Source organism: Topomyia yanbarensis, chromosome 1 (assembly GCF_030247195.1).
Source record: "Topomyia yanbarensis strain Yona2022 chromosome 1, ASM3024719v1, whole genome shotgun sequence".
NCBI lineage: Eukaryota > Metazoa > Arthropoda > Insecta > Diptera > Culicidae > Topomyia > Topomyia yanbarensis.
This window is the reverse complement of record NC_080670.1, coordinates 57,306,940-57,328,602: the sequence shown is the minus strand read 5'-3', so window position 1 is coordinate 57,328,602 and position 21,663 is coordinate 57,306,940. Positions and strand designations below refer to the sequence as shown.

General features: G+C 39.2%; 1 protein-coding gene across 2 annotated transcripts in view; it reads left to right on the top strand.

Annotated features, from left to right (window-relative positions):
- Positions 1-14,347, top strand: part of LOC131677682 (uncharacterized) — a 120,846-nt gene extending 106,499 nt beyond the window's left edge. For both annotated transcript variants that reach the window (XM_058957642.1, XM_058957643.1), the window contains 3 exons: positions 6,447-7,483; positions 7,544-13,844; positions 13,900-14,347. In XM_058957642.1, the coding sequence (XP_058813625.1) occupies positions 6,447-7,483; positions 7,544-13,844; positions 13,900-14,029 (7,468 nt within the window). In that variant the 3' untranslated portion in view covers positions 14,030-14,347. The remainder of the gene's footprint in view (positions 1-6,446; positions 7,484-7,543; positions 13,845-13,899) is intronic.
- The last annotated feature ends 7,316 nt before the right edge of the window (positions 14,348-21,663 follow it).

Genomic DNA, 21,663 nt, shown 5'->3' with positions numbered 1-21,663 from the left:
ATAAAAATCTTTCGTCCGTATTTAATGTTAAATATCTCTTTTGATAATAGTCCGATTTCAACAATCTATAGCTTGTTCGAAAGGTATTCGTTAAAGCTATCTAAAAAAATATAAATTGTTAATCTATATTGTCAATTTCGGCAGATAATTCAAAAAAACTGCAAAAAACGCCATTTTTACGCATTCAAACATTCATATCTTGGAAACTAAACATCAGAATCAAAAACAAATTAATAGCGTTCATACTGTTTTTTATTTCTTTCATTTAAAATTGGTTTGGATAAGATCGGTTCAGCCATTGCTGAGAAACACGAATGAGAATTTGTCCGTTACATACACACACACACAGACACACACACACACACACAGACATTGTCCCAAATCGTCGAGCTGAGTCGATTGGTATATAAGACTCGGCCCTCCGGGCCTCGGAAAAAATCTTGAAAGTTTGAGCGATTTCTATACATTTCTTTTATAAGAAATGTAAAACATAGCACATTTCATGAGTTGAGTGCTCAATCATTGTAAACTTCGCAAATAAGCCGAAACTAAATTTCGATTTGCGCGATGTTTGATAATTTTTTAAATTATGTAAGCTCAATAGATACATTACATGAAAATTTCAAAAAATTGTTTTGACTGAATCAATTCTCCAACGCACCAAAAAAATATGAAGTCATCGGTGACGTAATTTCAAACTTGAATAATTTTACCAAAACGTGCTTCAATAAATAAACTGCATTAAAAGATGTTAAAATCTGGTATACATATTTCTTTCGGAGTACAGTGATATGAATTAAACTTATCAACACTTAGAACAGTCGCAATAATGAATGTTAAACCACAATTCAAAAACAAATTTTAACGTTTCTACAGTAAATTTTTATGTAAAATTGACTTCTACAGTAAACAGTCGAGCTCGGGCTCGGAAAATTGTAGGTGGTTATATATCTTAGCATTTAAAACAATCTTTAATTGTCATTTTTGGTTGAAGAATGAAATTAATTGATACAGGAAGTTTTATTGTAAATCTGCCGGGGAAGCTCTGCACCGAATAACGTCGAAACATAATATCTATTGTCCTGTGATTATTTATAGGGTAAATACAATTCTTAATTAATCATGCAAGCAAATTTCTTTTTTCCCCGGGCGTTTCCATTTGTACCTACCACAAGTCCTGACCTGTTCCAACTTTTGGTTGGTAAATTTTGACAACTTTCACCATAAAAAATGACGAAGAAAATGATAAAAACAGTTACTGCAGGGATAGTGTGATGATATCCAGCAGCGTTGATATCAGAGGAAAATAAAGTAATCCAAATAAAAGTATAGCTGACTCCAGGACCATCGAGAAGGAGAGGGGGACATGGTGGCTCCCCCAGGCCCGGAGTTGTAGAGAGATTGAACAGAACGAATGATTCTGACAAATATTTCATTTTTTTTAATTTGGGTGAATTATTTGAAAATGCAATTATCATGTTGGATAAAAAATATATGATTTTCTAAATTAGAAGATCAAACATTTTATTGTTGAAATGTTTTTTATCAGCCTAAAATTCACCAAGGGGCTAATAAAAACGGATCTTTACTGTATTCCTGTTTCTTCTAGCGTTTTCATTTTTACACATTTAATCCATTTTGATTTTACATGTGTTCTATAATTTCAATTTTCTCCGTTTTTGGGCTATTTTCATTTGTTCCTGTTTTCAGTTTTTTCTTCAATGTTTTCATTTATTTGTATTTTTATTAATCAATTGCACTTATTCAATTCCAAATTAGTTAACTTAACAAAAATGTCCATTGCTTGAACTTCCATAGTTATTTTACTTGTATCCATTTATTCCATTCTTGTTCTTCTAATCATATATTCTATTTTGAAACATTTTTCTCATTTTCCAGTTTTCATTCTTTCCATTTTTGTATTTTGTTACTATTTTTTAAATGTCAAACATTGTTGTTATTTCTACGTCCAACTCAGTGGATCCATTTTAATTATTTTTATATTTGTTAACTTTTTAGTAGCATTGCTTTTATATATTTTGTTGTATTCATTTTTCTTCCTTTTGCCGTTTTTTTGTTTTCAAAACTTATGATATTTTATTTTTGAATTTGCCGTTTATCTGTTTTAAACATTTTGCACTCAATTTCTTGAAGTTTTGTTTAGTTTCCTTCTATATTGTCTCCCTTTAACTTGATTGTTTCAATTATTCAATCTGTTCCACTTGGCTATTTCTTCAAATTTTCTACATACTTCCAAATTTTAAGTTTTCCATTGTCTTAAATTTTTCTATTGGTAGGTTTTTGGCTATTTGAATATTATTAATTTTTTCCATTATTTTAAATGTCATTTTTTTTGGTTTTCTCATTTTGTTTTATTTTATCTGTTTACTATTTTTTCCTCGTTTGTCCCTTATTTATTTTTTGTTTTTCTCTCTTTAAAGTCTACCTCTTTATTTTTTAAATTTGTTACAATTCCATTTTGCTACTATTTTTGCATTTTGTACACCTGCATCAGTGTTCCCTGAAACCGAAGAAAATCAGCTACGCTATCGAACAAATGAGATATTGTACTTTCGCACCGATTTGGCTGTATATGTATTTTCTTTAACGAATTTTAGATGAACCCAGACGAAGATCCGAACAAATTCGTGCGTTACAGACACCTGGATAAAAATGAACTATTGATAAATCGGCTTCTTTCAAAACCACTAAAAAATTCATAGATATTTAAAAGGTTTTAAGATCAACATTTGGTCAACTTAAGTAGACGCATTTCTTTGCACGATAGGCAGAAAATCATTTTCCTACGTGCAAAAAGATGCCTCTTTTTACATTTAACATTTACTCTTCAACTATAAAAGTGTCGTCCAAGCAAGAGAAAGAACAAATGTTGTTCCCGATTCGCCTGACTCCGAATTATTTGCACACCGAGTTAGCGAAATCGTTAAAAGTGACCAAATCAACTGACATCAGCGTGATGGCAACAAGAAGGGTGGTTTATATTTTCAAGCATATAAAGCTGTCGAAGTTCACTCAGAAATGTCTGGTTTGGCAGGCTTTCTGTTCCTGCGGTTTGAAAAGTGACATTTTCATTGCAACCGAAACCGTCAAGCAAGAAATTTACGTTTAAAAATGTAAGAAAAAACCATTGCGGAAAAAGGAAATATGTTTAGGAGTATGACATCAACAATATTCGGGTGGCGCCCAAAGACAAAGTTCAATCCCATTCGAGGTCGTTAAGATTTTCTAAGGTGAAAACTCTGTGTCACATCTTCCTTCGCAAGGGAAGTAGACCCGTTGGTCCTGGTTCATGTATTGATAAACCGATATATGGTTGTGCAGCCACCTCTCTGGCGTCGGTGATAGTCACTCAGTGCGGACAGTGATCAACGGAAAATAAACAAAAAAAAGAAATGGCCGTAACAGCCTTTGAGATAGAAAAATCATTTGAATGAACAGCTCTAAGTTCTCCACAAAAGTATCTGCGCACTATACATAATAGCAGAGAACTATTTCATTTTTAAGTTCTCGTGCTTAACCGTTTTTGTGTTCTGTGTAGTGGAATTGAGATACACAATACAGATCCGAACAAAATCTTCATGATACAAATTTTGTTAATAAACATGTTTCCACTGGTCGCAAACCTAACACAGAAAGTGGTCTTGGTTGCATCATTAACCTCTACAAAAAAGAACGTCGCAGGAAAAATAAGAAACCGATTGTCACGTTTTTTCTAAGATTTATACCACCGTGTCTACACTTCCACCCTTACCTTTAAACCCAAAAGTCGTTTGTCTCCAAATTACGTGATTTGTTTTCTTTCTAATTAAACGGATCGATATTGATCCAGCCAGATAAGACGTTTTCTAAATTTTAAAAATCAAACATCTTAATGGAGTAATGTTTGCGATGTCTTGTCCTAGGTAAACCGGGCAATTGACCAAAGCACAGTATTGCTTCCCGAGCCCCAGTTCGACCTTCTGGATACTTACTGTGCTCTTTGTTTACTACTGCCGACAGCTGATTTTCTGAAGAACAGCTGATCACCAGCGTGTTTTTTGAAAAGGGTCAATAAGCATACTGTCAAAATTCACTTTGAGAGAAAATTCTGGACAAACTATTAATCGCCGATTATAAATCACAACAGCAGACGAAAGAGAAAACTTTTATCTTTCATAAAATGTTAACATCCATTCTCGGCGAGCTACGGTTTGTCCGGAATTTTCTCTCAAAGTGAATTTTGACAGCCCGCTTATTGGCCGTTTACAAAAAAAACGCGAGATCTGATCATCAACAGTAACGTCGCTGAATCCATCTGGATAAAGACTCGTCATTTCTATTATTTGTTTACCAATTAACGGTCAGGGTTACTCCAATTGAGCACGAGACCTGTCAAAAGCACTCAATCCGAAGAAAATCGCTTCAAATCCTTCTGGAACGAGGGTCATTGACAGGTCTCGTGCTCGATTGGAATGACACTGACAGATAAATGGTAAACAAACGATAGACATGTGGAGTCTTTATCCAGAGGAATTCAGCGTATTTAATCAACAGTAAACAAAAGGTACAGTAAGTGCCAAATCAGTCGAACTGGGCATAGAAAAAGTAACGCTATATAACTCTTTGTTCTGGTCAATTCTTGGTTTCTCTTCCTCATGTCGCTCGCTAACCAATATGCCAGAAACACGTGCAAAGATAAACAGTAAGCAAACAACTGAGATAAGCTCACTACATAGTTTCAAACCACCAACAGGAAGAAAACTTGTCACATGATGCCTTGTAAATAATAGCGCCTTGTAGCGGACAAAAAACATTGAACGTGCTGTGTTGAGAAATTTTTGTTGCCTACACTGAAACTACAACTGAGATCATAATATTTTGATTGTCAGTGTATTTCCTGTTTGGTTTACCTAAAGAGACTAGAATAACAAAGAGACGCCATGTTCCGTTTGGAATTTCAATTCAGCTGTAGAAACTTATAGCTGAATTCAAATTCCAAAAAGAACATGTCGTCTCTTTGTTATTCTAGTTTCTTTAGGTCCTGTCGATACTGTCGAAAAAAACCCGAACAGGGGCTGTACAGTTATGGAATCTGCGACGCTTCAACGGCTTCCAATGAAGCGTCTCCCCAGGGCTTGATCGCAGCTGTAGTATTCTGCAGCCACTTGGCTGCATCCTTGTCAACACAGGTGATTTCGAAATACCCTTGTTTGTATGTGCACTTTCTAAACTTCGGTCTCGTATTTCTGGAGCTCTGCTCCAAAAACGCTATTGATCAACGCGCATCAAGTAGCATTCAGGTGTTCATGGCGTAAAGTATTCTTAAAGTACCCAACTAGGATGATGATCATCGAATTCGACTTGGCCATTTTGTTGCAGGTTGGGCACTGCAGTTTTTTTGTGGTAGCCTACGATCATGCGACGGTTGGGGCTCCACCCTGCACCCACTATTGTTCAACGATTCGATTTCCGTCGAACGCTTTCGCTGGCTGCTAACTTCCCTATTCGGATTTTGGCCAACTCTAAGTTCTCTAGCGGGTTTATGGCAGTTTCTCAGCAGCCACCCATAGCGTTTTTTCGCTGCTTCGCTTAAGTGACGAGCTCCCCATGTTCCTTTCGTTTTATTCACGATGTCCTCCTACCCACCCATCGGTCGATCCGCCAGGCTAGTCTGTGTCCTACTAGAGCACTGTTCAAGCCTCATCTTTAGCTGAAGAGTTGAGAATGAGCGAAGTGCAGTACAAAACACCCTCCAACAAACCACTATTTCGCAGGTTCCCAAGTTTGCTTTCCGCGTAATGCTTCTCCTTTTCCACCTCCATTGCTGCAATCTCCTCCAAACTCAAGTTTATAGTGTTATTTGTGTTTTCCATTTTGTTCCCACGAATAGCTAGGGAAAGAAAGTCAACCCTGCCCGAGCCCCGCCGGACAGGGGAAGGGCAAAAATATTGTGGGGTGCGCCCTAATGCCCCACAATATTTGTCATCACTTTGAATCCCAGTCATAGTTTTACGTAGGGCTGCGGTTCGAAGTGTTGAGAAGTGGAACTTTTTTCAAATTTTCAAGTTGCTACGAGTTTACAAATGGAGGCTCTATGCACTTCTGTACTACTAAGTTGCAAAATAGATCCTGTATAATTAACTATAAACTTATTGTGAACTTGGAAATATTTTTTCTATATAATGTCTTTCAAGAGAGCATAGACTAAGTCTTGAATCAACTTCCGAATAGTTTTAATAATTATGGATACCCCGATTCGCTAGAAATGCATTGAATTGTCCTGAAATTGATCGAAACAAGAGAATTAATGTCCTACCATTTCTGCATTCATGAAATCCAAGAATTTCTGCACTCAGGAACTTTTTCGAAATTTTTAATTTTTAAACGAAAACGGCATCAGAGAATATTACCTCAAAGCAACTACTAACCCACCCACCCTTTTACAGACGCTCAATCAACAATTCCCCGCTACCTTCGGCCCGTTTCGTCAGCCTAGTAGTTCACGGTAGCCGCCAGGAGGAAGCCCCCGTAACGATGATGCTCGCCCTCTGGGGTCAACTGTTAGATCACGACCTAACAGCAACAGCGCAACCACGCAGTCTGAACGGTTCCACACCGCGCTGCTGCGGAGGTCAGAACGACGAGGGCTTGCATCCATCCTGTCTACCGATCAAAGTGCCACTCGATGACCCGTGGTTGTCGCCACTCGGGGTGCGCTGTCTGGAGTTTCTTCGGTCGGCCCCAGCTCAACGGAGGGATTGTCTGCTTTCCTGGCGAGAACAAACCAACCAGGTCACGTCGTATATCGACGCTTCTCCGATCTACTCCAGTAATCCAAGAACGTCCGATAATGCTCGCATTTTCCGTTCTGGGTTGCTGCTTTTCGGACGAGGACCTCCGAGCGAAGACGTGTGCTTCCGTGCTGCTCTCGCGAACCAATGTATTCGTCCTGGGGATGCGCGAAGTGGAGAACAGCCCGGTTTGCTAATGCTGCACATGGTTTGGGTTAACGAACACAACCAGATCGCTACAGAGCTCTCCGATATCAATCCACACTGGAGCGATGAGAAACTGTATCAAGAAACGCGACGAATTGTCGGAGCAATGTTCCAACATATCACCTACCGCGAATTTCTCCCCATAATACTGGGAAAGCAAGTATGTCAATTGTTCAACTTGGAACTGGAGAGCAACGGATACTACAAGGGATATGATTCCAGCGCTAATCCCACAGTGACCAATGAGTTTTCGGCCGCAGCATTCCGCTTTGGGCATTCACTGATCCAAGGATCCTATATGAGAGCTGACAGATTTCATCGATTCATACCGAACAATGTCACGCTGCACGACGAGTCCGCAGATGGCGATCTTGGAGGTCCAGGATCACTGCACAGGCTTGTGCGCGGAATGGTCAATCAGCGGGCCTTGAAGCGAGATGAATTTATCACAGCGGAACTGACCAACCATCTATTTCAAACCAGTCGTAAGTGTGTGATGCTTCAGTTAAGGGCTCACTTTAATTCTGTTTTTTTTTGTATTTCAGGTTTTCCGTTCGGACTGGATCTAGCGGCAATCAACATACAGCGTGGTAGGGATCATGGTATACAACCGTACATCAACTGGCGAATACCGTGCGGACTGACACCCATCAGGGAATGGGAAGATCTGGATCGGGTTATGGGACCAGCCTCAGCTCATCGATTACGCAAAGCGTACCGTTTCCTAGATGATATTGATCTGTTCGTTGGGGGTCTAGCAGAACGACCAGTTGTGGGAGGTGTAGTAGGACCAACATTTTCCTGTATCATTGCTCAGCAATTTAGCAATCTGCGCAAGGGAGATCGCTTTTGGTACGAAAATCCTGGGTTCGAATCTTCATTCACTCCAGCACAGCTTGACTCCATACGGCAAGTAGCTTTCTCGCAGGTTCTCTGCAGAGCACTTGGAGGGGGAACCTTACAACCGCACGTATTCCTACCGGCTGATATTGTACAGAACGAGCGACTAGCATGTGACTCAAAACTGATGGCACCCATTGACCTAGAACCTTGGACGGAACGTGACCCGTTTACAAGACCTAATGACGTACCGAACACTGCACAAAGCGAAAACCTGATCGACCTTAACACAGTGCAGACTCTCCTAACGACCTCCTCGACCACTAGACGGCCAACAAAGGATGCGAACGTGGTCAACAAAGTAGACTTCATACCGAACGGAAACGTTGGACTACAGATACCTTCGAATGGACAAATTGCTCTAAACTCATTAGCAACGTCCGTTCACAACAAGCTAGATCTGAGCACTACCAGACCACCTACTAGACCTACGATACCCACCAAGGAACCTATGTTGACAGTAGCCACCATAATAAACAACAAAATCGACCTCACAGCCACGACGATACCTCCGCCAAGAAAACCAACTAGAAAAACAACGCCCAAACGACGACCAACGAAACCAACGGTATCCACCAATTTAATAACCAACAATCTAGACTTTAACTTCAAACGGGACACTACAGCAAACATAACCGATCTGACTGCTACCAACGACAACCACACGATAACGAAACGTGACATTTCATACAGTAATCTATCCAAGTTATTCACAAAAGAAGATAACGCGACTTTACTTCCGAAAAAGAACACCGCTCTTCGACGTGGCTATTATTCGGGCCCTGTGCCTGCACCACCCACGGACTATGACGACGTTAACAACTACGACTACAACACCGACACTGACCCGCCCGTGTTTGTAAAACCCGGATACGGCAACGAAGGACCTGGTACAGAACAACCACCAAATACTTACTACGAACAACCACCACTACCACCACTGCAACCTTCCTACTGCGTTTACAACTGTTACGATCCACCAATGACGACTTACAATCCGTACGGTCTAGACACACGAAGACCTGCACGAACGACTACCCGGAAACGTGGACTATCGAACAAAATCGTGAACACCAATATTGAGTACGGTTCTAACAATAAACAAAAGACTCAACGACCGCCTCTACAACGAACAACTACTCCTAGAACTGTTTTTCACAGACCTGGACTAATTATAATAAACGATAATAGACCGAACGACCAACCTATTTTTCTGTCACAATCTTCTTCTTCGCCTGTCCAAAACTCTAATGTCTTTCTTCAGAATTCCAAGAATCCTTCCTCTTCCACTGCCTCGCAGTCTGTATTCTCTGTAGACCCTAGACCACAGTACTCTTCACGACCTATCGCTCACCACCAATCTGTACCTTCGCCTAACTTTTTCCAAAAAAAGACCCACCATAGAAAACCACTGAAAGAACTCCGAACTGACCAAGACCGACTACCTTCGAAACTTATTTCCACACTAAAACAAGACCATGACTACGACAGTCTAGTACCGGACGCCGAGAGGGTCGAGACCTTGAACATTCACGAACACGACGGATACCTAAGGCCGGAACAGAACAAGTACCAACCGTTGAAAAAGACCAGCGACCTGGAGACATACCGAAACTACAGTCTGTTCAACGTACGCGACGGAATGACAATGCGGAACTACGAGATACCGAACAATGCGACACTTTGGACGCGAACTGACTCACTAAGGTACGCTGCACGTTACCCACAGCCACTACTCGATCTAGACGATGACCTGGACCAATTTGTGAGACCGTACATTTACCAGGACAAAATAATTTCTGGTCCCGACCAATCAAGAGACGCGGATGAAACTATAAATCCTTTTATTCAACTGGCTGACTCTTTGAAAATCGAAGAACAATGCAACACCACTGTGACCGACAAGGTTGACCGAAAAGAACTGGAACAGGACAAATTGGGAAAGAACTTAACTGACACTGAAGAACCGAACGTTGACCGAATAGCAATAGTCAGAGGACAGCAAACAGATAGAAACCGAATTGACAACAGTACATATTTATATTTCAATAAAAGACCACAAAATACTACCATCAAGCAAGATGCCAACCGTAATGATGGTAAACTTATTTTACCAAAAGACGACAATACAGACAACTCGAAAAAAGAACGTGAAAACGACCCAAAAATTAAAAGTACAGATGACAGAAAATCCTTAAAGACATCCCAAGACCCGACTATTCAAATCATGGACATCATCTTGAACGATGAACGAGACCTCGAACAGTTCAACACCACTGTGACCGACAAGGTTGACCGAAAAGAACTGGAACAGGACAAATTGGGAAAGAACTTAACTGACACTGAAGAACCGAACGTTGACCGAATAGCAATAGTCAGAGGACAGCAAACAGATCGAAACCGAATTGACAACAGTACATATTTACATTTAAATAAAAGACCACAAAATACTGCCACCGAGCAAGATGCCAACCGTAATGACGGTAAACTTATTTTACCAAAAGACGACAATACAGACAACTCGAAAAAAGAACGTGAAAACGACCCAAAAATTAAAAGTACAGATGACAGAAAATCCTTAAAGACATCCCAAGACCAGACTATTCAAAACATGGACATCATCTTGAACGATGAACGAGACCTCGAACAATTCAACACCACTTTGGCCGACAAGGTTGACCGAAAAGAACTGGAACAGGACAAATTGGGAAAGAACTTAACTGACACTGAAGAACCGAACGTTAACCGAATAGTCAGAGGACAGCAAACAGATCGAAACCGAATTGACAACAGGGCATATTTACATTTCAATAAAAGACCACAAAATACTACCACCGAGCAAGATGCCAACCGTAATGACGGTAAACTTATTTTACCAAAAGACGACAATACAGACAACTCGAAAAAAGAACGCGAAAACGACCCAAAACTTAAAAGTACAGATGACAGAAAATCCTTAAAGACATCCCAAGACCAGACTATTCAAAACATGGACATCATCTTGAACGATGAACGAGACCTCGAACAATTCAACGCCACTTTGGCCGACAAGGTTGACCGAAAAGAACTGGAACAGGACAAATTGGGAAAGAACTTAACTGACACTGAAGAACCGAACGTTGACCGAATAGCAATAGTCAGAGGACAGCAAACAGATAGAAACCGAATTGACAACAGTACATATTTACATTTCAATAAAAGACCACAAAATACTACCATCAAGCAAGATGCCAACCGTAATGATGGTAAACTTATTTTACCAAAAGACGACAATACAGACAACTCGAAAAAAGAACGTGAAAACGACCCAAAACTTAAAAGTACAGATGACAGAAAATCCTTAAAGACATCCCAAGACCCGACTATTCAAAACATGGACATCATCTTGAACGATGAACGAGACCTCGAACAGTTCAACACCACTGTGACCGACAAGGTTGACCGAAAAGAACTGGAACAGGACAAATTGGGAAAGAACTTAACTGACACTGAAGAACCGAACGTTGACCGAATAGCAATAGTCAGAGGACAGCAAACAGATCGAAACCGAATTGACAGCAGTACATATTTACATTTCAATAAAAGACCACAAAATACTGCCACCGAGCAAGATGCCAACCGTAATGACGGTAAACTTATTTTACCAAAAGACAACAATACAGACAACTCGAAAAAAGAACGTGAAAACGACCCAAAACTTAAAAGTACAGATGACAGAAAATCCTTAAAGACATCCCAAGACCAGACTATTCAAAACATGGACATCATCTTGAACGATGAACGAGACCTCGAACAATTCAACACCACTTTGGCCGACAAGGTTGACCGAAAAGAACTGGAACAGGACAAATTGGGAAAGAACTTAACTGACACTGAAGAACCGAACGTTAACCGAATAGTCAGAGGACAGCAAACAGATCGAAACCGAATTGACAACAGGGCATATTTACATTTCTATAAAAGACCACAAAATACTACCACCGAGCAAGATGCCAACCGTAATGACGGTAAACTTATTGTACCAAAAGACGACAATACAGGCAACTCGAAAAAAGAACGTGAAAACGACCCAAAACCTAAAAGTACAGATGACAGAAAACCCTTTAAGACATCCCACGACCCGACTATTCAAAACATGGACATCATCTTGAACGATGAACGAGACCTCGAACAGTTCAACACCACTGTGACCGACAAGGTTGACCGAAAAGAACTGGAACAGGACAAATTGGGAAAGAACTTAACTGACACTGAAGAACCGAACGTTGACCGAATAGCAATAGTCAGAGGACAGCAAACAGATCGCAACCGAATTGACAACAGTACATATTTACATTTCAATAAAAGACCACAAAATACTACCACCGAGCAAGATGCCAACCGTAATGACAGTAAACTTATTTTACCAAAAGACGACAATACAGACAACTCGAAAAAAGAACGTGAAAACGACCCAAAACTTAAAAGTACAGATGACAGAAAATCCTTAAAGACATCCCAAGACCAGACTATTAAAAACATGGACATCATCTTGAACGATGAACGAGACCTCGAACAATTCAACACCACTTTGACCGACAAGGTTGACCGAAAAGAACTGGAACAGGACAAATTTGGAAAGAACTTAACTGACACTGAAGAACCGAACGTTGACCGAATAGTCAGAGGACAGCCAACAGATCGAAACCGAATCGACAACAGTACATATTTACATTTCAATAAAAGACCACAAAATACTACCACCGAGCAAGATGCCAACCGTAATGACGGTAAACTTATTTTACCAAAAGACTACAATACAGGCAACTCGAAAAAAGAACGTGAAAACGACCCAAAACCCAAAAGTACAGATGACAGAAAATCCTTTAAGACATCCCAAGACCCGACTATTCAAAACATGGACATCATCTTGAACGATGAACGAGACCTCGACCGACAATACATCATTACAAAACTAGACCTATACGACTCGAGAGGTTCCAATGAAAACGGACATGACGAAACATCGACAACTGACCAGAAGACATTAAACACGAAACAGAAAGACATTAACGAAACAGACCGTACAGATAGCAATCTTTCCACTGACGAAGCACCACCTGTTCAGACGACCAAAAACTCATTACTTTATCGGGAATTCCCTTACAAAGCAACTGGACTAAGACCGACGGAGACCTATTTGTCGGATGATTCGACTGAAATAAACGAACGGAAGAGATTTAACATTGACAGACAGAAAGAATATGACGAAAAACTAATAAACAAAACGGAACATAATCTGACCAAAGCAGCGATCAACGAAGAGATTTACAAACATTTTGACGACAAACCCGTTACTGACGGGAATAACAATACCACATTCGACACAACTCAACGACAACGAGGCACTGACAACTACAGAATAGAGACGAAATACAACATTCCATTATACCAACTGATGGAATCCGTACACGAGCAGACTCCTAACGAGCCACATTATTTCGACCCAACCACAACAAACGACAAAACAGTTCTTCTAAATAACTTCAATATGATAGCTGACTCAGTAAACTTTGACATTGAAGACAATGCCAAGACAGATCTGAACGCAGGACCTCTCGATCCAACCGGACCACTTCCGTACGCAGACACTTACGCCCGAACTCCACTCCGAGACAGTATTCAATCTGAACTATCACTAGAAGACTCCGCCGCAGACACAGACCTGGAAAACCTATCGAAACTCCCACGGCTTGAGCAACTTGAAGACAACCGACCGAACGGACCGACCAGCACTGAACGCTCGAAACCGGAACGACGGACCACCAACACTCCACGCAGACGTGTCAGACCGACGCACTCGAAGCGACCTGGACATCACCAGACTGCAAACCACGGAACGAACAGTGACCGTAGACAGCCAGGGATCGCGCTGGTTCCCTTTGTCCTACTTACTAGTATTGAAAGGTAAGTCATTTCTGCCAGTGAATGTTTACATGATACTAATTCGTCATTTTCGCAGACCGGACAACTGGGTGATGTTCAATGTGGCCAAGTCGAAGAAGCGGAATCCGCTGCCGGAAGTTCCGCAGCTGAAAAGTGAGCTGTTCTCGTTCAGCGAGCTGCCGAAGCCAATCAGTGCTGAGGATTAAAGATTTTCGTGTGAATTTACCCTTCTTTCTGCGACTGAAGACTCGATTACTAAATGACCCGACTCGTGATCAATGGACATGATTTGACCTAAGACTGACTGCAGACCTTTGACCTATTTGAAACGTGGAGTCTCATTCGAATGATGTAAACAAATACGTACGTACGTGAACCTGGACGCTACTGTTATCGAAATGACATAATTCCTTACAGCATTTTTTTCAATGACATGTTGCATTGCTTTTGACAACTATTTACTTGTTATGGTTTATTTATTTATTTATTTATTTATTGATATTTATTAAACGGATTTTGTATAATTGGCGGTTTATTTAATACAAAACTTATCACAAAACATCCATCAATTGTATATCATTCAATCCTTGCACAATTTGTATGCATTAAGGTGTTATACAACTGTAAAGATATATGAGATAAATCGAGGTTCATTGAAATATAATTTATAATACTAGACAGTAAAGTTCAACTAGAAATGGGCCGGAATCCTGGCTGGTTCTAAATCGCATTCCGGCTCCAGTGACACAACCGATTCTAATTCGAATCGGTTGTGTCACTGGGGCCAGAATACGTTTGAAATAGAGTTACTATATTAAGAGTTAGACGGACACAAAAGCCAGAAAACTGGCAACTATTATTTCAGGAAAAAAAACACTGGAATCCCATGTAAATGTTGAAACTTTCATACTATGTTGCGTTTCGGCTTCGCCTCATCAGAAACCGACACTAACACATTGTCGGAATAGATTAGCGCCGGCTTGACGCAAATCCCTTAAAACTAAAACACACTATGTGTTTCAATCAAACGACTGATCAAACGTGATGTCCCGTTCGAGCAGAAGTTCTGTTTATGCCGATGAGACACAAATGAAGCCGAAACTTGTCTTGGCTTAGCAGGCCTATGCGAAAGCACTATGCTATATTTCACCCTAAGGAGGAAAAATTGGTAAAAACCAAAATTTCTCACTAGGGTGAAAATTTGTTGGTAAAAACCAGTCTTTGTACAGGAGGGCACAAATCCTTATTTCATACTATGTTGCGTTTCGGCTTCGCCTCATCAGAAACCGACACTAACACATTGTCGGAATAGATTAGCGCCGGCTTGACGCAAATCCCTTAAAACTAAAACACACTATGTGTTTCAATCAAACGACTGATCAAACGTGATGAATATAGCATAGTGTTGAAACTTTAGCTTAATAACTTCATTGTCGTCGTAAGTAAGAACTTTACATGCACGAATAGAACAACCAATTCGAAGATCTAATGATATGATTTCATACTTGTGCGAATATCTTTTCTTGTTACAGAGAAAATTTGGTTCTTTTCGTTTCTCTTCACTCGATAACACAAGATAAGAGTAAAATAGTTATGACCATAATCACAATACCTTTTCCATATACATCCAAAAAGAACATGTTATGTGACGTCATGCTCGATTGGCTCCAGTATTTGACATGTTCAATTGGCTCCGCTCAGTGTCTCCGCCTAACTATGAATATAGTAACTATAGTTTGAAAACCTACCAACATTGGTGATAACACAACCATGCACTACTAAGCCCCATGCAAAACTGACTCAGACATCACTTCGTTAAAAGTTTAATAACTTTCGTTAACAAAGCCGGATTGACTAGCAGTCTTCGACAAAATTGTAGACAATGAAATTATTTTTTTTTTTATTTTCACTTAGTGATAATGCGATACATACATTGCCACCTAGCGGCGAAAATGTGCGCTAGTGAGTTTTCTCCATGTAAATTGACGAAAAATCCCCACTAAGCTTGTCCGATTTGCTTCAAATTTGGAGCAAGTACTCCTGGTGGGAATAGTAATCAACTCAGGGGTGGGCCGATAGGGGTCATTTCTTTCTTGTCACTCTAATGAGCATACTGTAAACTTTAAACATGCTTTTAAATTTCATGCAAATTGACAGACAAAACCATAATATTATTAAGAAATATTAATCTCAAATTCATTTCAAATCACAATCCATTTAACTAAAATCTTCCAAAACGCGAATGTTTTCGAGATATTTGGAATTTTGTTTCAACAAAAACAACAAAACAAACAATGAAATTATGCCCCCTTTCTAAGTTATTAGCGTTTCTCCACCATGAAATATAACCAATGAAATGTTTATCGCTCTTTTTGTGTATTTGGATTATGGAGAATCTCACAATAAGCAAGTTTTCACACAGATAACAAACGTTTAGGCTCGATTCGAAATGTGTGTAAATACCCGCTATTGAAATTCCGAATAAATTGAACGCTGGACACAAGTTTGTCAAACGTTTGTAGGTGGCGCAGTGATCGATGCAATGCAGTTGGAATGCAGCTGTCAATCACATAAGTATTTTTACATAGAATGTGCATGCAAAGTTTGAAATAAAACGGTTAAGTTGTTTTTGAATAGCAATTAACACCGCAAATCGTGTTTTTTCCAGAGATGTTCCACAAAAAGCACAAAAGTCACCGAATCGCTTGTCGATATTTTTGCATGGAAAAATTACAGAATGTTATTGAAATGATGCACCATAATGTACAAAAGTTTCGATCAATTCGTTTCACCCAAATTTCTAAAAACTTCACAAAAATAGTATTTTTTTACACTGAAACCTTTACCCGCCACCTCCCCCCTTACATAGGTATCAGCATGCTTGCTTCGTTCTTAGGAAACAGTTAGGGTAATTTGGGGAGAGATGCCGCACATTTTTAAAAATCGATTCTGCATCAAAGTAAACCATTCAATAATTGATTAAATCATTTTTACCAGTTGCGACAAGTTTCTAAAATACTGAGAAATGATTTTTGTAATGAAAAAAAAATTCACCAAATTTCCATGAACATTTTACAAAAAAGGTCATTGCGGGAGAGATGCCCCATGTGCGGGTGAGACGCCGCACCGTGGTTACAAACTGAAAAATGGTGAACAAAAATATTTTTGGCTCTCATTGATGTTTTTGTGATTCAGTCTTCAGCTGAGTTTCATGAAGTTTGATTGCACCTATAAATCGGCTAGCACCTTCATTTTTCTTAAGGGGTTACTACCATTTCCAGAATCATTTTTTGATTCAATATTTTAAAAATATTTTTCTTTCTCAACCTTGTGTAACGGTTAAGTTGGAGTAACTTAATTCAGGGCACTATTTATCTATATGCTTGTACGATATACATATCTATGTGTTAGTAGCAGTTCCTTAAAAGCACTGTTTGGCTGTTTCTCCCAATGAATTTATACAACTTAGGTTTGTTCTTGAAAGATTCATTTTGAAAAAGCATCAATTCATTCAAATTTTCGCTTTTATCTCAATATTGACATCACTACAAATCAATGCGTTCACGAAAATTAGTGCCTGAAACTTTAAAGAATAAACCGAAGTAACTAATAATTAGATACATATCGCCCGTTTAAATATATAGATAAAAAGACTCATAGTCCTATATGTCACTGTGTTAGGTCCGGTAGTTTGTGGATATACCTTATTAAGAACCTATACCTGACGCAAATGATCATTTAATGACATTCCGGGGTGAAAAAATACATTTTAGCTATGCATCCTCTTCCATTGAGTGCGGCATCTCACCCGCAATTTTGATGCGGCATCTCTCCCAGTTGTAGGGGAGAGATGCCGCACGACGCCATTTTCCTCTAAAAATGCTCATGATCAGAATGCCTTCTAAAAGGTCCCAGCTATTCAACCGATACATGATTTACCAAAAAAAAAATGAACAATTTAAAAACACGAAATTTTAATGCGGTGCTGAAAAATTTTCGCCACTCCGTAATGCAACTGAACGCACAAAATCATTAATAAAATTTTCGTAATTAAAAAGGATTATTTTACCTCTCTAGAGTTATAATTATTCGAAAGACAAACTCACAATATCATATTACCGTTTAAAAGTGACCCCATATACGAGATATAGAGAATGCGGCATCTCTCCTGACGCGGCATCTCTCCCGAAATTACCCTACATAAAAATCTTGTTTGGAAAATGTAAAATACTCGCGTTGAATAAAGAAAGCAGACACTAATGTATTCAAATGGGTGGAATGAATACAGAAGCTAAGACGAATTAGGGCACAATAACCCTAGTTTGACCTAGAAAAACTCTAGAAAGAGAACTGTGGAACTGCATTTTTGGCAACGTATGCCCGGTATTGTATGGCAACACGTCCAATGTTATATAAGGATAGGCAATGTTCGATTGGATTCGTTTTTTAACAGCTAAACCCGAATCCAATCGATACAAAATGGAGTCTCCGCCAGGGTTGCCACTATTTTTCAAAGAAAATCTGGCAGTTCAATTAAAAATATCTGGCAAAATCTGGCACTTGACAGCGACCTCATAGTCATCGAAATTTGGCATATATTATAGTTTTCGTAGAATGTGCATCAATCGATTTTTGTAAAATTTGGGACATTTTCACCCAAATTTCCAAAATGTGTATCTAGCCGCTTCCAAAACTCAAAAATCTGGCAGAATGAGAGATTTGTCTTTTTGTCTGGAAGCTGCCAAAACCTCTGGTTGTGCCAGATAAATCCGGCATAATGGCATCCCTGGTCTCCGCAGTTCTCTTTCTACACGCAAAAATAAAACAACCCACAGAATAAGTTCTTTTAACTTAAATTTAGGTACTTTTGAGATGTGCGTCGCTTTCACACTTATTAATGTTGTCAAAAACAAAACGAGAGATTCGACTCAGACGAGCTCTTCCGTGCAGTAAGGTACTTTTGAGTTGTTTAAGGTATACAACTTAAATTTAAGTAAATTAAACTCAAGGTTTTACACAAATCATAAACGATAACATAATTCATGTCATGTTTGAGCTCTATCATTTTCGACACGAATCTGTACCTCATCGGTAGAAATATATACCGCATCGGCACAGGCGCAGCACTTGCATCGATATTTGCTTCAAATTGTTTTGCTAGCATATTTTTTCCTGCTAAATAACATCAATATCAGGAGGGAAACAGAAGACCGTCTTCGCGTGTCCCATCCCAGGTTTGACCATCAGACCCTATAGTTGAGTCATAACCTATAGTATGTGTGTGCGTGTTATTTTATTTTTATAGTATGGTTTAAAAGCCTGACCAGTAGTGTGTGGGTCTCCTTTTCGTGTCTACCAACTTAAAACACTTCATACTCTTCTTCTGCCCTTTTTGCCTACGGAGCTACATCAAGGTATTACTTCTTGCGGTGCTCTTTGTGCTTTCATCGCCCCTCTTTTACTCACGAGTTTTCCTCAGTTAACTCTGAGCTTCACTTGTTCCATGAAATGGTTCAACCTTTGAGCCATTTAGCTCCCAACTTTTCTAGCTTTCCATCATTTTTTTTATATTTCGATTAAAGAGGTTTTAACCTTAAGGTCATTCGCCTCTTCGGACTAGAAAAATCTCTTATGAAAAATTTCTAACCCTATGTGCGGGGTCGGGACTCGAACCCAGGTGCGCTGCGTACAAGGCAATCGATTTACCAACTACGCTACGCCCACCCCCTCTTTCCATCATTATCTCTATCTATTACGCCCATCTATTCAACCCCGAACTTCACCCGGATGTTCCCCAGTGGTAAATTACCGCAAACCGTTTAGCTCCGGTTTCCGTGAGCCATTTAGATTGTTATATAGATCTACTGGGATATTTCCCGGCAGTGTAACTATCCTACTCCGACTAAAAGTTCCCAGATGCTGGAATTTCTCTCGGTACTGATGTTTATTGCATGAACCAATTACACTAGTTTACAATTTTTGGGTTAATTGCATGAAGTTAAGAAAAAAGGTGTTTTCTAAGTCAATTTTGGGTCGCTGAGCACAAAAATCATATCCATTTTCTTTTTTTTGTGTTTTTTTGAAAAAGGTGTTTTTGAGCACTTTTTGCAGTGTTTGGTCAATATCTCAGGAACAAATCTTCCGATGAACACAAACGACTCACCATTCGAAAGGTATTGATATGCCCATTCCAAAATTGTATAACATGTTAGGAGAAAATATCAACAATTCAGGGTTAAGAGCAACCAAAGTCAAAAAAGGTAGTGCTTGGTAAAATTACTAATTTTTAGTTGATTTTTCATAAAAAAAATCATCAAAAAAATCTTTTAAAATCTTATGTGACAGACAAACTTCTCACGTGAATTTTAAGCCTAAGATCACGAAAATCCGACAAAAACTGGTGATGTTATTAAGCATCGAGTGAAAATTGCTCTGTTTTTCACATATCTCTTTTGGTCTTAAATAATGAAAAAGAAAAGAAGAAAGAACTTAAACACTTAACTTAACTTAACACTTAAAGAAAAATGAAGTTACGAGAAAAAGTGTTTTCTAGATTATTTTGGGTCGCTGAATACGAAAATAATACTCTATTTCTCTTTCAAAGAAGTTCGAGTTTAAAAAACCTATTTTAATCCACCTAGCGGTGCAATTGTGCCTTTCTCAATCATGAATCACGAGAATGTGTGCGTTGTTTATATTCATTAAAAGCTTTTAAATGCATACATTACATTTTATTATTGTACATCACATGACAACTATATACAGGAAAATAAATCAAAAATTTTGAAGAAGAAAAAACAGCCACGGTAATATTAAACTGAAAAAAGGTGCGAAATCGGCAAAGTCCCAAAAAGTCGATTTTTACAAAAAAAAATTTTTCGAGATAACATAAAATCTCGACGTTTCATGCATTTTAAAGATGTTTTGCATCAAAAATACGAATTCGATTTCTGAAATTTCATGGGGTCCCCCCTTTGAAAAAAAAATTTGAGTTCCGGTTTATATGGGAATTTCATATATGACCGGACGATTTAGTCTATATTTCCGGCCCCATATAAGCGATCCGTACGAAATTTTATAAACATCTGTGGGGATATTATAGCTGTCATTTGGGACTAAGTTTGTGAAAATCGGCCCATCCATTTCCGGGAAACTGATGTGAGTTCGTAAATTTTGAAAGATGACCGCTTTTCCCGGGCACTTCCGGAACCGTCTATGGTGGTCAATGTAGTCAACGAAAGTTTGGTTGGCCGTCGGTGACCTAGAACAGCAAATTTAAGTTGTTTGAGAGACATTTTAGCGAAATTTTTACCTTTTTTGCTTTCATCGGAGTATCGGTTTGAATCACAATTTGCTATGTGATCGCACGCCACAACCTATAACTCCGGAACCGGAAGTCGGATCGGGATGAAATTAAATAGCCATTTACGGGGACGCAATACTTTTCATTTTAGGCCAAGTTTAGTCGAATCGGTCTAGCCATCTCCGAGAAACCAGTCACATCGGTTATTCTGAATTTAGATACTTCCGCCGGGGCTTCCTGAACCGATGATGGGGGCCAATGTGGCCAAATAGACTTTGAATGGATGTTAGTGACCTAATACTACAAATCGAAGCAGCTGTGGTCATATTTTCGAAAAAATTTCACCTTTATGCATTCATTGCAGAATTTATTAAAATCGACATTTTCTGCGTGTTCGTACTCATCACCCTGTAATTCCGGAACCGGAAGTCGGAACCATTAGAAATTCAATAGCAGCCTTCGGGAACGTTGCACCTTTCATTTGAGACTAAGTTTGTCAAAATCGGTTCAGCCATCTCTGAGAAAAATGAGTGACAT